This window comes from Bos indicus x Bos taurus, chromosome 8, assembly GCF_003369695.1.
Source record: "Bos indicus x Bos taurus breed Angus x Brahman F1 hybrid chromosome 8, Bos_hybrid_MaternalHap_v2.0, whole genome shotgun sequence".
Lineage (NCBI taxonomy): Eukaryota > Metazoa > Chordata > Mammalia > Artiodactyla > Bovidae > Bos > Bos indicus x Bos taurus.
Genome location: NC_040083.1, coordinates 25,341,880 through 25,356,935, shown reverse-complemented (window position 1 = coordinate 25,356,935; position 15,056 = coordinate 25,341,880). Strand labels below are relative to the sequence as shown.

At 38.0% G+C, this 15,056-nt stretch overlaps 1 protein-coding gene across 3 annotated transcripts in view; it reads left to right on the top strand.

Moving 5' to 3' along the window:
* The window catches only part of ADAMTSL1 (ADAMTS like 1), a 1,125,264-nt gene that overhangs the window by 844,482 nt on the left and 265,726 nt on the right, over nt 1–15,056 (top strand). For all 3 annotated transcript variants that reach the window (XM_027549171.1, XM_027549170.1, XM_027549172.1), the window contains 2 exons: nt 6,613–6,724; nt 10,542–10,680. In XM_027549171.1, coding sequence (XP_027404972.1) covers nt 6,613–6,724; nt 10,542–10,680 — 251 coding nt within the window. The remainder of the gene's footprint in view (nt 1–6,612; nt 6,725–10,541; nt 10,681–15,056) is intronic.

Genomic DNA, 15,056 nt, shown 5'->3' with positions numbered 1-15,056 from the left:
CTTGTTTAAGCAACAACTTCCTTTCTGAATGAAATACATCGGGGTCAGAATGGTACTTTGTCAACATCTCCAAGGAACTTTATTGTCAAAATACCATTTTTGCTTTTTTAAAAGAAAAAGACTTTTTGCATGAAAGAAAGATTTTTCTCACAGTGAGAATTGCTATATATTATTTTTTGGAATCTCTTTTTCTGGCCACCTTTACAAATGGACTAAGCACTCATCTTTTTTCCTAGGGAAGCCATGTCTTCCAAAAATTTGTAATTCATATGTTGGCTGTACATTTTTGGCAATGCTAGTGTAGAGGGGTAAAAAAGATAGACGCTCTAGAATTGTGTATATTGTCCTGCTTCCTGGAGGTGTGACCTTGAGTATGTTGTTTTACCTCCTGGAACCTATTACTTATTTGAAAAATGGTAATAAGAATCTCTCCACATAGTCTTTGTGAGGAATTGAATGAGGTAGTGTGTATAAAAGCAAATAGAACTGAATGACTTCCTTTCCATCTTTTCAAATGCTTTAACTTCTGGTCAAACTTTTTACAATACTCTCTCTACACCATGGCATACAACCACTTCTCTGAAGATGGTCCGAGGTTGATTGATTTACAAGTGGTATACCCAGGAACAGTTTGGCAGGTGTAGCTATAAGACAAATGGATGTAGGTACACCTATAATCACATTAACTGTTGAGGATGATTGGCTATTGGCTAGATAATTATCTGGCTTAGCATCCCCTTCTTCCCCTACCAGGCTATCTTTTCAGAAGCTACAGACCCAGTAAAAGAGAAGGACCTTCCCAGATAGAAGAGGGTTTTTTTTTTTTTTAGTCATTCTTTTTCTGGAGAAGGCAATGGCAACCCACTCCAGTACTCTTGCCTAGAAATTCCCATGGATGGAGTCCATGGGGTCTCAAAGAGTCGGACATGACTGAGCGACTTCATTTTCACTTTTCACTTTCGTGCATTGGAGAAGGAAATGGCAACCCACTCCAGTATTCTTGCCTGGAGAACCTCAGGGACGGGGGAGCCTGGTAGGCTGCTGTCTATGGGGTCGCACAGAGTCGGACACGACTGAAGCAACTTAGTAGCAGCAGCAGCAGCATTCTTTTTCAGAACATTGAACTTAGCTCTTCTTGTGAAAGCAGCTAAGTCATATTTATAAATATTCAGTTTGAACTATTTTTAAAATTTAAGAAAGCCATATTAGCAGAAGAAAAAAGCAATGAGTGAGTACTTAAGCCATCAAAGTAGCCAAAATACACTGCAGAATGGGCTTCCCAGATGGCACTAGTGGTAAAGAACCCACCTGCCAATGCAGGAGACATAAGAGGCATGGGTTCAACCCCTGGGTCGGGAAGATCCCCTGGAGGAAGGCATGACAACCCACTCCAGTGTTCTTGCTCCTCATGGACAGAGGAGCCTGGTGGGCTATAGTCCATATGGTCACAAAGTCAGACACAGACACAGTGACTTAGCACACACACGCAGGCACTGAAGAATAATAACCAATCATCATACTCAGAACAAGAACACTGATTCACAATTCATATACTGACAACTAAAGAACAGTTATTTCCTAAAGAGCATAATTTTCTAAATGCATTACATTTTCATAGTTGGGGAATTTGATTAGGAAGATTGATAGCATAATTTTTGCCTAAGCACTCTAAGGAATAGAAACCTGGTGGTTTCTATTTGCAAAGTTAGGATATTTAAGCAGAGATGACACCTTCATATTTCTTTCTGGACAGACTTAAGCATGAAAGTGAAAGTAAAAGTCGTTCAGTTGTATCTGACTCTTTGCAACCCCATGGACTACACAGTCCATGGAATTCTCCAGGCCAGAATACCTAAGTGGGTAGCTATTCCCTTTTCCAGGGGATCTTCCCAACCCAGGGATTGAACCCAGGTCTCCCACGTTGCAGGCAGATTCTTTACCAGCTGAGCCACAAGGGAAGCCCAAGAATACTGGATTGGTAGCCTCTCCCTTCTCCAGCAGATCTTCCTGACCCAGAAATCAAACTGGCATCTCTTGCATTGCAGGCAGATTCTTTTCCAACTGAGCTATCAGGGAAGCATAACCCCATACATAATTCAGCATCCCCCAAATTTTTACTAAAGGTGAAACAATAGGCAGGGCTCCTAAGCAGAAATCACATACACAAAGTTATGAGAGTTCACTTCATGAAGTAAGTTTACAGAACTTTCATGTGTATTCTTCTCTAAGGAGATTCTTCATGCCTGAGGCAGCTTGACTTTGAAATATGGTATCCGCCCTTTCCTAGTTCATGATGCCGTTTGAGAGAAAAAACACTGAGTAGGAATTTTGAAATAGTGATGACTATAATTAAGTACCAAAATAAAATGAACAGATAGTAAAAGCTACAGATACTTGCTACAAGCTAATGTGATAAAGATAGACTTTGTGAAATTTGGGCAGCCTGTGAATCTTGGGTAGGATTGAAATCATCATTTCCTTTCTCTCATGGAGGCTGAACTTTGGCAAATGTTTAAATACAGATTGATTTCACCCTGCCACCCAGCCTGTCTCTAGATGCCCACCCCATACCTGTCCACCTATGCTTATACAAAGGGAAAACCCTTTTTGTAAGCCAAACATTCTAGAGAGGAAAACACTAAATTAACTATGGGGGAAAAAAAGAAGTATGTAATGAATAGTGATTCACTTTCCTACTCAACCTTTACAGGTAGTGATTCCTCCAATAAATATGCTCCTTTATGCCAGTCAATTCTAATTACTGTATACTGCATTTCTTGTTGAGTTCCCCACCTTGTTTTACCAACGGTACAGCTAGGTTGAAGACAGAGTCAGAGAACCAACTCCTCACCTTTCTCTGACACTGAGAGTGGCAGGCCCCAGTCCAGTCCTGCCTCCTCTGGCTCCACTCTGCTCAGTTCTCTGCCCTCCTTCTCCATATGAGCGCCGAGACCAGCCTTCCATTAGACCTTAGTTTGCCCTGCCTCAGCATCTTAGTCCTGACACATTGCTTCCACCTCTTTGTTCCTTAGCCAGCATTACAGTTATTATTTCCAAAGAAGCATCTCTGATCTACTACCCTACTCAAGTACTTTGGGCAGTAAATCCATAGCCAACATCTCTCATGCAACCCTGAGCCAAGGGCTTGTGGGCTGAACTGTTATCTATGTCTCCCAGTACTGAGGTCTGGCATTCTAGGAGGACTAGAAAACACTATAGGAAGTGTAAAAATAAAGTTGGGTGCTAACATTTTTTTTCATTATTTTTACTGAATAACCTCGAATCTTAGCATTTCCAACTGTTAAAACAGTGGAAAAATTGAGTCTATGTTTTATTCCAATAATAACTACCATTTTTATAAGCCTTTTCTGCTACTATCCTGTTTAAAGCGATAGCTTTCATAGGAGGGCAGAAAGTACTATTGGGCAAGGGCTATGTTGTAACAATCTGCTTCTTTTTATGAATGTTATCAACATAATCAATTTTACCAACACTTTATCGAAAAGAAATGATTGGCATCTTCAAGAAAACTTCAAGATGTATATAAAAATGTAACCTTCATTGAATGCCTTTGTGCTGTGTTTAGTTGCTCAGTCATGTCCAACTCTTTGTGACCCCATGGACTGTAGCCCTCCAAGCTCCTCTGTCCATGGGGATTCTCCAGGCAAGAATACTAGAGTGGGTTGCAATGCCTTTCTCCAGGGGATCTTCCCAACCCAGGGATCGAACCCACATCTCCCACATTGCAGGCAGATCCTTACTGTCTGAGCCACCAGGGGAGCCCAAATGCCTCAGTCTACTATATTTTAATTTGGGGATATTCTCGCAGTTTGTGCTAAGTTGCCTCAGTCGTCTCCAACTCTTTGCAACACCATGTACTGTAGGCTGCCAGGCTCCTCTGTCCATAGGATTCTCCAGGCAAGAATACTGGAGTGGGTTGCAATGCCTGCCTCTAGAGGACCTTCCCAATCCAAGGATCAAAACCGCATCTCTTATGTCTCCTGCATTGGCAGGTGGGTTCTTTACCACTCTTGCCACCAAATTCTCAAGAAGCTGTAAAGCTTCCAAGAATTTGTCACAAATAATAGTTTGCAATTCTGAAAATGCTTGAAAGGACCATAATCAGTATCATTCATTGGTTGGTTCATTCATACATTCATTCAGCAATTATTTGAATACTTGCTGTGTGCCAAGCACTGTGGATGATGCTGAAGAAAGAGGAGTATGCAAGATGAATGATACTTGCCTTTGCAGAGTTTACAAATGGAAGAGAAAGGCAATAGAATGACAACTATACCAATATTAAGTATTTGTAGCCACCTAAGTGAATATTTTGGGGGGCTCCAAAATCACTGCAGATGGTGATTGAAGCCATGAAATTAAAAGACACTTACTCCTTGGAAGGAAAGTTATGACCAACCTAGACAGCATATTAAAAAGCAGAGACATTACTTTGTCAACAAAGGTCCGTCTAGTCAAGGCTATTGTTTTTCCAGTAGTCATGTATCGATGTGAGAGTTGAACTATAAAGAAAGCTGAGGGCAGAAGAATTGATGCTTTTGAACTGTAGTGTTGGAGAAGACTCTTGAGAGTCCCTTGGACTGCAAGGAGATCCAACCAGTCCATTCTAAACGAGATCAGTCCTGGATGTTCTTTGGAAGGAATGATGCTAAAGCTGAAACTCCAGTACTTTGGCCACCTCGTGCGAAGAGTTGACTCACTGGAAAAGACTATGATGCTGGGAAGGATTGGGGGCAGGAGGAAAAGGGGATGACAGAGGATGAGATGGCTGGATGGCATCACCGACTCGATGGATGTGAGTTTGAGTGAACTCTTGGAGTTGGTGATGGACAGGGAGGCCTGGCGTGCTGCAATTCATGGGGTCGCAAAGAGGCGGACATGACTGAGCGACTGAACTGAACTGAACTGAAACAAGCAGTTAGATATCCTGTATCTGACACATAAGACTGAAAAATACTAATCTGTAGGCCATGCTCCCCTTCTGTGAAAGACAGGGTATTGCTTCAGCTGTTTTTGCTTTAAAGTAGGGAATCGTATCAATGTTTATTTTAATCAGGAAAAACTGGGATGCTCCATGGGTCAGAATCCTCGCATAATGTGAGATATTCTATAGCTTTCCTCTCATCTTTGCCCTTTGCAATGCTCCTAGATTTTCTGAGGAACATCTCATATTCTCATCCCAGTGCCAAAAACTGATACAGGGGTTAGCACCTGATCCTTCTTTCTTTGCATCCTAGGTGCTTAATCGTTTCTAAACTCAGTAGCAAAATAAAATAAGGCTATCTTTAAAAAAAAGCTGAAGCCCAAACCCATCAATTTTTCCTAGGTAAAGGGCAGTTGGAACAATGCTAAGCTTGAAAACATTAGCAAAGACGTACGGGACATGAATCTGTGGACTGTTGCTCCTCTAACTGCCAGGATGGAGTTGGAGTAGAAGGTGGTCCACCAGGCTTTCCATAGACCTTCCTTCAGTATAAGAAATAGCCCAAGCCTTGCCTTTGCCCAACTGTTCAAATACTGTATGTCATTTGTCTTTGTAAAAGCAGTGCATTGTTCCTGTTGGATACTTTTCCTTCTCTTTCAGTTTGACTTTGTTTCCTCAACCTGTATTTTTAAACTATTAAAGAATTATTAATAGTTTGAAAGAACTGCCTCACATTCCCCTGTTTTAAAAAAACAAAAGAGCTATAATTTCCATAAACACCTGTTTTATTTGAAATAAATGCTTCTGTAATGTAAGTTGGTGCTTTTCAAAATTTGACTTCCGGACTCTCTACATTTAAATTGCCTGCATCTCTGGGCTTGAACTCAGGAATTTACATTTCAGTGAGCTTACCATTGGTAACTTTGCACATTAAGATCTATCAATCACACCATTGCCAGGAAACTCGCAGTATGTCTCAGAGTAAGATAGTGATAGTGAAGTCGCTCAGTCGTGTCCGACTCTTCGCGACCCCATGGACTGTAGCCTACCGGGCTCCTCCATCCGTGGGATTTTCCAGGCAATAGTACTGGAGTAGACTGCCATTTCATTCTCCAGTAGATCTTCCCGACCCAGGGATCGAACCCAGGTCTCCCGCATTGTAGACAGACGCTTTACTGTCTGAGCCACCAGGGAAGTCTCAGAGTGAGAGGAGCTACTTAATTCTTTAGCTCTTTATTTCTCTTGAACAGTGACAGTACCTTTAGTTTTTTTGAAGCAGATTGCATTTATAATTTTCTTAGAACAAATTATCTATTTCTGAACCTACATTGAAAAATTCACATAATGTTACCTGTTGTACCAGAGAGGGTGAAACTAAAAGAGGGTGAGGGAGTCAGTGGCTTCCGATACACTTGCTAGAATCACACGTTGAGACCTTGTTCTGTGGCCGCAGAACTGAAGTGATGATAGTGATGGTTTCTGCAAGGACCATTTGCTGGTTAGATGGTAAGATGGGTGAAGCTGCCACTGCCCCTTCTCTCCCAGTGTGGTCCTTGACACAACCTGAGACCATCATCACTACCACACATCCTTGTCCAAGCTACAAGGAGCCCAGAGGGCACCCCTCCATCACACTAGTTCCTGTGCTTTGCCGTTGTCTCCTACAGATTCGCAGCTCGGGGCCTGAGAACAGTACAGTCCAGTTCATCTTCTATCAGCCTATCATCCACCGATGGAGGGAGACGGACTTCTTTCCTTGCTCAGCAACCTGTGGAGGAGGTAATGCTGTTCACTTAGTCTAGAAGCTCTTGGCGTCCATGAGGGAAGACTCAGCTGCTTTAAGAATAGAGTTGCTTTAGCATATGGAAGTGCTGTGTGGACCAGATTCTTTCATCTCAATGGGGCCAAGTCCTGAAGCCTTCCCATGAGGTAGATATCTCAGTCTAGATGCCCCATGCACGTTTTCTGGCTGTAGAGTCCCATCAGAGGAAATAGTCTTTCCTTCTTTCCTTGATTCATTAAAGTTCAGAACAAGCAATATCATGGCCTGGCAACAACTTAGTCTGGAGGCAGTTCTGTTCATTTGAGAACAAACTATTCCTCTGGCTGAATGAACTTATCTATTCAGGAAACAGATGAAGATTGTTTGTCAGGTCTTCTGCGTAACATGATGTATCTAAGAAGAATCAGAAATTAATTTAAAGAAAATAGTTTATTACTAGGGAAAAAAAAATCAATGTACTGTAGACTTAGGCTCAGTTCTTTTTCAGCTCTACCCCATCATCCGTGCAATAAAAGGAATGCCACTTGCCTTATTTATACTTCATTTTTTTTCCTTTTTTTTTAAATTTTATTTTATTTTTAAACTTTACATAATTGTATTAGTTTTGCCAAATATCAAAATGAATCCGCCACAGGTATACATGTATACTTTAAAACACATCTCTCCTGAAAAGTCACCAGATGAATTCCAATCTCTGCTCCATCATGTCTGTAACATGAACAGCATTTTGTGTTCTGGAAAAGGTTCCCTCCCCACCTCTTTTCTTTAATGATTACTTAAATGGCTACATAATAATTTATTTTGATTATTTTATAATAATTTATTTAACTATATACTTACAGAAGATCATTCATTTCATTTAAACTTTTCTTTTATAATGTAATGAATAGCTTAATACCTAAGTATTTTTCTCCCTTCATATTATTTCCTTGGACTAAACTCATAAGAGTTTCAGAATTTTTGTGGCTATTGGCATATGTTACCAGAATTCTTTCCAGAAGGGTAATCAGCAGTCTATGAATATTTTAGTTTTATTGCCAAGTGAGCCAGTTATTTGTGGAGTACCTTTTTGAAAATTTTGGTAATTTAACGGTTATAAAATTGTATGTCTGTTCCTTTAAAAATGAGCACATGAAATAAATTCTAGCTCCATCTTCATGAAAGCCTGTTAATTGGCACTGTTTAAGTAACTAATCCACACATGTATAACTGTATTATTTTGACAAGAAAAAAGGATAGTACCTCAAAATGGAGACAAATGACTATCCATTAATTCTCATAAAACTATAAGAACATATAAGTCATCTTCAGCTGTGTTACCTATGTCTACATAATGTGAACAAAGAGTTGAAAATGAGGTTTTATAGAGCAGTGTTAGATTTTACCTTAAAAATAAGTGTTTTCCCTTGGTTGTTACATAATTATTAATTCAACATTTTAAACATTTCAATAAAATAATGTTTCCAGTCACTCTGTCTGTGCTACATAGAAAATTACTTTGTTTAAGTGCCAATTACTTTGATGTTTATGGGAATACGTTGTTTTGATATACCTGTTAATGACTAAAACAGGAAGCAGTTTCAAAAAAAGAAATCTAAGAAATTATTTTTCTTTTTTTTTTTAATAAAAACCATGTTTTGAGAGAATAGCACTTCAATAATAGGCCTGTTGTGACAGTTTCACACAGGGCTGCTGTTGCAGTGCAATTACAGTAACCTTGATAATGGCTTACTATATAATAAGACAATTGATGTTAGATTCATATATAAGTCAAACACTTTGGGCTTTATTTTCCTCACATCTAAATGAAGAAGTAGAACCAGCAGCAGTTCACAAATGTGTTGAGCTCTCAAACCCTTTCCTCAAAGGAAATCGTATTAGGAAGCCAGATAAAGGAACATTGCTCAGAGATCTGAAGGATGTAGAAACCAGCCTCTGGTAGTTCATACAGTAAAGAATCTGCCTGCAACGCAGGAGACCCAGGTTCGATCCCTGGATCAGGAAGATCCCCTGGAGGAGGGAACGGCAACCCACTCAAGTAATCTTGCCTGAAGAATTTCATGGACAGAGGAGCCTGGCTGGCTATGCAGACCATGGGGTCATAGAGAGTCGGACACGTCTGAGTGACTAACACTTCCCTCACACTTCATGGACTGTAGTTTGAAAATCTCTGAGGAAATGATCTCTGAATTCCTTTATATGTTTCTAGTTCCAGATTCAACTAGTTGAATATTTTGCTAAGTCTTAAGAATTGCTACATCAAATACCTTGTGAAACTTTAGAAAACACAATTACCTGACCATTTTGGTCCTTCATTTCGTTTTTGTTCTAAGTTTTCATTTCACACACTCTAGAAGAGCTTCCCAGCTGCATTTTTAAGCTGACAAATTATGGTTTTTAAAAATCATAATCTCACATTCAGTGTTTACTTACTGCTTGTGCCCACATTTTACTACATGATAAAATTCTATCCTTAAGTAGAAATGGTTTTCTGGAAACTTTATAAAATAATTAACTTGTCATCAGATTATCTGCTTGAAGCATAATGTAATTGAAAAACAGAAGTATATTTACTTTTATAAAATATCATTTTGCTTTTTTATTTTCTTATGAGAGAAAAAATTAAGTGGAACATGTGTTTTTAGCCATTACTTTCCATACTTTTCATCCTGACAGTAAAATTGTTAAAAGCTCTTTATTTAGGTCTTTAATGAACAATTAATTTTTGTGGGTGGTCTGAGAACACAGCCTCAAGTCAGGAAATCTGGTTTATAAGTCTCCCTCTGACTTCCTGAAATCTTTTGCTAGACTTTTAACCACGCTAAATCTGACTTTCTAACACGTGTTTAACAACAACAGTATTCAACCACTGTCCAGGGGGAATATATTTTGGAGTTGATGAAGGTTACACTGATACAAAAGCCCTAACTTTAAAAAATACTCTATGCACGTTTACTTTTCACCCCAAGAATCTAAGTCTTCATCACCATACCACCAGAAATTCACAGAATGAAAAAGAGGCAGGTAAGAAAAGTAATACATATTGTGAGTAGAATTCAGTATTATTCAGCAGCACAATTTCTTTTTTTTTAAAAAAAGAGGATTTCTCTAAACAGTGGAAATTTGCACATGTAAATCAATAAATATTGGCTACACAATTAGAAATGGCAAAGGATTTTGAAACAAAAGTTGAACAGTAGGAAGTTTTTGGTTTTGTTTTGGTTGTATAGGAAAACTTGAGATTTCACTATTTAGGTCTTGGTCATCAATTCATATCCATTCAGTCCATTCAGGTTGAATTTAGGCAAAGGAAAACACATGTTTCCAGGTAGGTAGCTGATTCTATATTATGGGTCACCACTGACCAAGAGGAACAATGTTGGGATTAATTTTTTTTGGGGGGAGAGTTTATTCACCCTGATGCCCCAAGTACAAGGGAGGCAGTTTTGCATCCTTACATGAGATGGTTTGTAAATAAATATCTGGATACAGAATTTTGGATACAGAATTCTATGTTAGACTTTTAGATTATATAAAGCAAATTAATAAAAATAGTTCTTACAGTAGTCTTATAGCTTTACCCTTATGTAGTTCAAACCCTATGGTATCATTTAATTATTAAAAGTTGGGGAAAACATAGCATTTGAGACCTGTAAAAATTAATGAGCCTTCCATTTATCTCTCTTTGGTCCTGGAAATGACTGGGAGCACTGGGAAAGAATTTTCGTTAATATGAAATGGGCAAAATAGCCTAAGGGAATACATTGCATTGATGTATACATTGAAACTTGCCCGAATGGCTTGATACCACAGGTTACCAGCTAACATCGGCTGAGTGTTACGATCTTCGGAGCAACCGTGTGGTTGCTGACCAGTACTGTCACTATTACCCTGAGAACATCAAACCCAAGCCTAAGCTTCAGGAGTGCAACTTGGATCCTTGTCCAGCCAGGTCAGTCACATTTACCAGTTTATTTACTATAAACATAAATCAAGTTCAAATAAGCTTCTTGAATTAAAAAGCATTTAGTTTAAAATAAGTAAGTGCTGCTGCCCAGTGTCCATTTTTAGTCATGGGTTATTAGGACCCATGCCTCTTACTCTTGCTGCTGTAGAATGCCACCTCAGGGTCCACGGGTTTTCCATTGATAGAGCTGCAGGTAAAGCACTCTGCAGAGACATTTTGTCTTCTGATTTCATTCCATTCTGGTTACTTGTTTCTACTCTTAACAAACGTGATGGTACAGTGTTCTCAGGATTCTTTGAGATGATCAGAGCAGACCATATTTCAGGGTCACAGTTGACCCTATTTAGCCTGTGGTGGGCCACACCAGTGAACCAGAATAAAAATCAGCCTTAGAACAGTTCTTCCACATTTAAATAAGCTCAGCCTTTGTTGAATAGAAAGCAGGGCTTATTTCTAATAGGTTTTTTAAAAAGATCTTTTTAATTAGAAGCCCTAAAAAAACACTTGACACCTTCCACATATGTTTACTTTGGGGAAACCATAGTTGGCCCTCAGTTATTTGCAGGATCAAGAATCAGACTGATGAATGAAATATTCCAGATGATAAGTAGTCATAGAAGTATGGGTCAGGAATCTTTTCATAGTGAACATTTGCTTTTTTAATTTCAACACTTCCTGGTAATTCTCTTTGTTAATATGGCTTACTCATCCTCAACAAGTGGGAGAGGATGTATGAAAACTCTTCTACAAAACTCATCATGTAGACTGAAAGATAGGGAATCCTTTCCTAGAGCCTTGGATTTCTGAGGAACACCTCAATTATTTTTTTTTTCAATAATAGCTTACTAATTATATATTCATAAAATTTGAATAGGTGAACTACTACATGAGCCAAGTGGATGAAAATTACTCTACCTTTGAATTGTAGGCAATTTGAGTTTTTGTTTTCTGCTGTTAATTTTCTAAAGTATATTTTCTTGTATTCTTTCTGCCTCACATTCAGAAATTCTTAATTCTACATGTGATATGAAATTTCTAATATTAATTTACTCATAGAAATCATACTATCTAGCTGGAAAAGGGAACTCAAAATAACAGATTTTCATTAAAGAAACAGAAGAATAGATATTTTATAAATATATAATTTAGGTGAAGTTTAACTTTGCTTCATATTCCACCAGAAAATTGCATTTTAAAGATTGGATATGGTATAAAAACTAAATGAGGTAAGAAAATTTTGCTTGGACCTCTTTATTTTGGAAATATTAAGGATATGAGGTATTTTTAGCCAAGATAATTCTAACTCATGCAATTCAACCCTAGTTTAAAGTTTTCTACTTATTATATGCATCTTTATCCATATCTATACCAGGAGGACCAGTGAGTGAAAAGCATAATTATCTCAATTCAAACAGTTTGACTTAGCCATAGAGAGATTCTGAAGCTCTTATATATAGTTCCAAGAAAATGTATATGTGTATTTCTAGGAGAAATGAAGGATTCCCTTCCCATAATTGCATATAAAGCTTTTCCCCTCTACTCAAAAAAAAAAAAAAAAAACTTCAGTGAAGAGATGGTCATAAAAAACAGCTGTGAAATAAAAGTATTTTTTAACAATTTTAAGAAACACGTTTATAGTCAGAAAAAATCTACTCATTTTCTTCTGGCTTCTGATTTTTACCCATCTTCTGTTGGAGTAATATTTTTGGCCTATTTCTTATTATTCAAGAGCAAAAGGCCATTCTACATTGAAGGAATTTTGTAAAATTGATGCTTTTTCTATGTCTGTGTTATTTTAAAACATCTAATACAGCACATGTATAAATGTTGGGACAGGTGGCTATTAAAAAAGAGAGAAAGAAGTGGGAAAAGGAGAAAAGAAAAATAAGAAGTGAATATCAGGATGCTGCTTTTTTATTACAGAGGTAATTAAACAAAGCTGTAAAAATTAAGACTGAGCAGAAAGAGAAGTTTAAGAGGAAACTGCTTTAGGAAATGTAGATACTCTAGTCTGAGGGTAAGATAGTGCACAATTGCTATGAAATTCACTGAACTCATTTACACACCTAGGATCAGAACAACCTTTCTGAATTTCGAGAGAAAATAAGAAGTGATAGTCTGAGAAAAGGAGTTAAAGAAACTCAATAAAATAAGTCTGCCTTCCCATCAGACATAGCAGAATCAAGCACTCAAGGAACTGTTTTCTAACTATAGATTTAACTGTCTAATAGTGACATTGAGGGCTTCCCTGGTGTCTCAGATGGTAAAGAATCTGCCTGCAATGTGGGAGACCCAGGTTCAATCCCTGGTTTGGGAAGATTCCCTGATGAAGGGAATGGCTATCTACTCCAGGTATTCTTGCCTGGAGAATCCCATGCATTCTCCCATGGACAGAGCAACCTGGCAGATTACAGTCCCTGGGGTCGCAAAGAGTCAGACAGGACTGAGCAACTAACACTTTGATTTTTCTAGTGACATTAAACCAACACCTTTGTTGGTGACAATAAACTAACCCCTTTGTGTCCAAACTTAGAAGCCCCTAAAAGGGAAAACACAAGATGTATTTACAACAGATAAAGTCACATATTTTGGCATTTCAAAAGAAATTTATTAGTCATTGAGATAGTTCTTTACTTTTCCTGTATTATACTAGGATTGTTAGCCTATTATTTGAAAGCAAAATCCCATTTAGGTAGCCACATTTATTCCCTGTCAAGATTGGGAAGTACCATGGACAGCAAAAAGACCCTTCTGGACCTTATTTTTCTCACCCACTAGTGGGGGTGAGAAAGTTATTTGTTGCATTAAATTAGTGATTTTCCAACTGTGCCTATAAGCTGTTGTTCCATGGAGTTGCTTCATTAAATTTCATTTTATATATTTTGAAGTATCTTTAAACAATAACTCACAAAAAGTATACTCAAACATAAACTAATCTTAACTTGTTCAGGCTAAGCTAAATTGTAAAAATTGTTGTAGCAATAGTAAAAATATTTCACTACCAAAGGAAATACTTTTTGCCCTCATCGTTAAGTTCTTCTATTAGGATCTGTTTAATTGAAAAAATAAATATCCTAAGATTAAGGTGAACTATAAAAATTGTTAGCATTAGCAACTGCTTCTATGGAATAAGAATTTCCTCATTACTACACATATAAAACCAAAATAACTCAGAAATAAACAGGATGTGATAACCATTACTATAACCCTTAAAGCCTGATTTTTCTGTTTACCAGAATAGCCTCACTGTTCTCATTAATTTGCTTTGTAACTAGTCGATGTTATACATTTGAACTAATGAATGACATCACTTACTCATTTCACTCACCAACAGCATCCATAGGTCTCCATGGTTGTAGATGGATTCATCTAGTCGTTCTTGGGGCTAAAGAGATGGTTGACATATAGCCTATTCTTTCCAAAATAATTTTTATGTTTTCATGGCTTTTTTCTGATTCCTCATGCACTAACTCAGAAATTTTGATACGTTAAAAGACTATAATGAAAACAATAAAATTCACTAATAATTTCCAGTTGCCACAGATAATCCAGTTTTATCTGTAGCTCATAACATAGGTAAGGATATTCTTATAGATAGAATTCAATGACTTAGCATTCTTGGTTTCCATTATTCAAAAGCAAGCCTGAATGTTTGTGACATGTAGTAACTTGACATTTTGCTGAAACAGGAATTTGAATTCCTCTCACTGTATGACCAAATTGAGCTTACCTGGTGGCCAGCTGCTCCATCCTGGAAAAGCTGTATTGCTCTCTGCTGGTGTCGTTTATACAGTCACTTTAATGACGTGATAAAATACTTTGCTTCCAGGCCAAAAACAGTCTCAAAAAGGAAGCCAGAGCAATGCTTATAATGAGAAGGAAGAGAAAGTGAAGTTAAAACTTTAATGACATTTAGCTGAAATGAAGACTGTTTCTCACTGGTGCCTCAGAGCTATGGCATCTCGTCAAAAACTATATACACATATGCTATATGTTTTGGTAGTGGTCCCAACAGGGGCACTCCCAGAAGTCCAGAGGCATGTCACTTCTGGATATCAGAGATCTGGGCATGTTTAACTTGCAGGAGCCTGGTGGGCTACATTCCATGGGTCTCAAAGAGTCAGACACGACTGAGCACACTGCTTCACTGATTTAACACTATAGTTCCTAAGATGCTTGTAATCTTATCAAATATAAAATCCTTGTACTTGCCATGCTATAATCATAGCTTCCATTTTACACGAGAGAAAATTGTTGTTGTTGTTGTTGTTAACACAGTACCTGCTGCTTTATGCAATAGTTTGTGTGATCATTGCTTCTTGGTCCAAGGGTAAAGTCCACCATGTAGCCAGAAAGTTTCC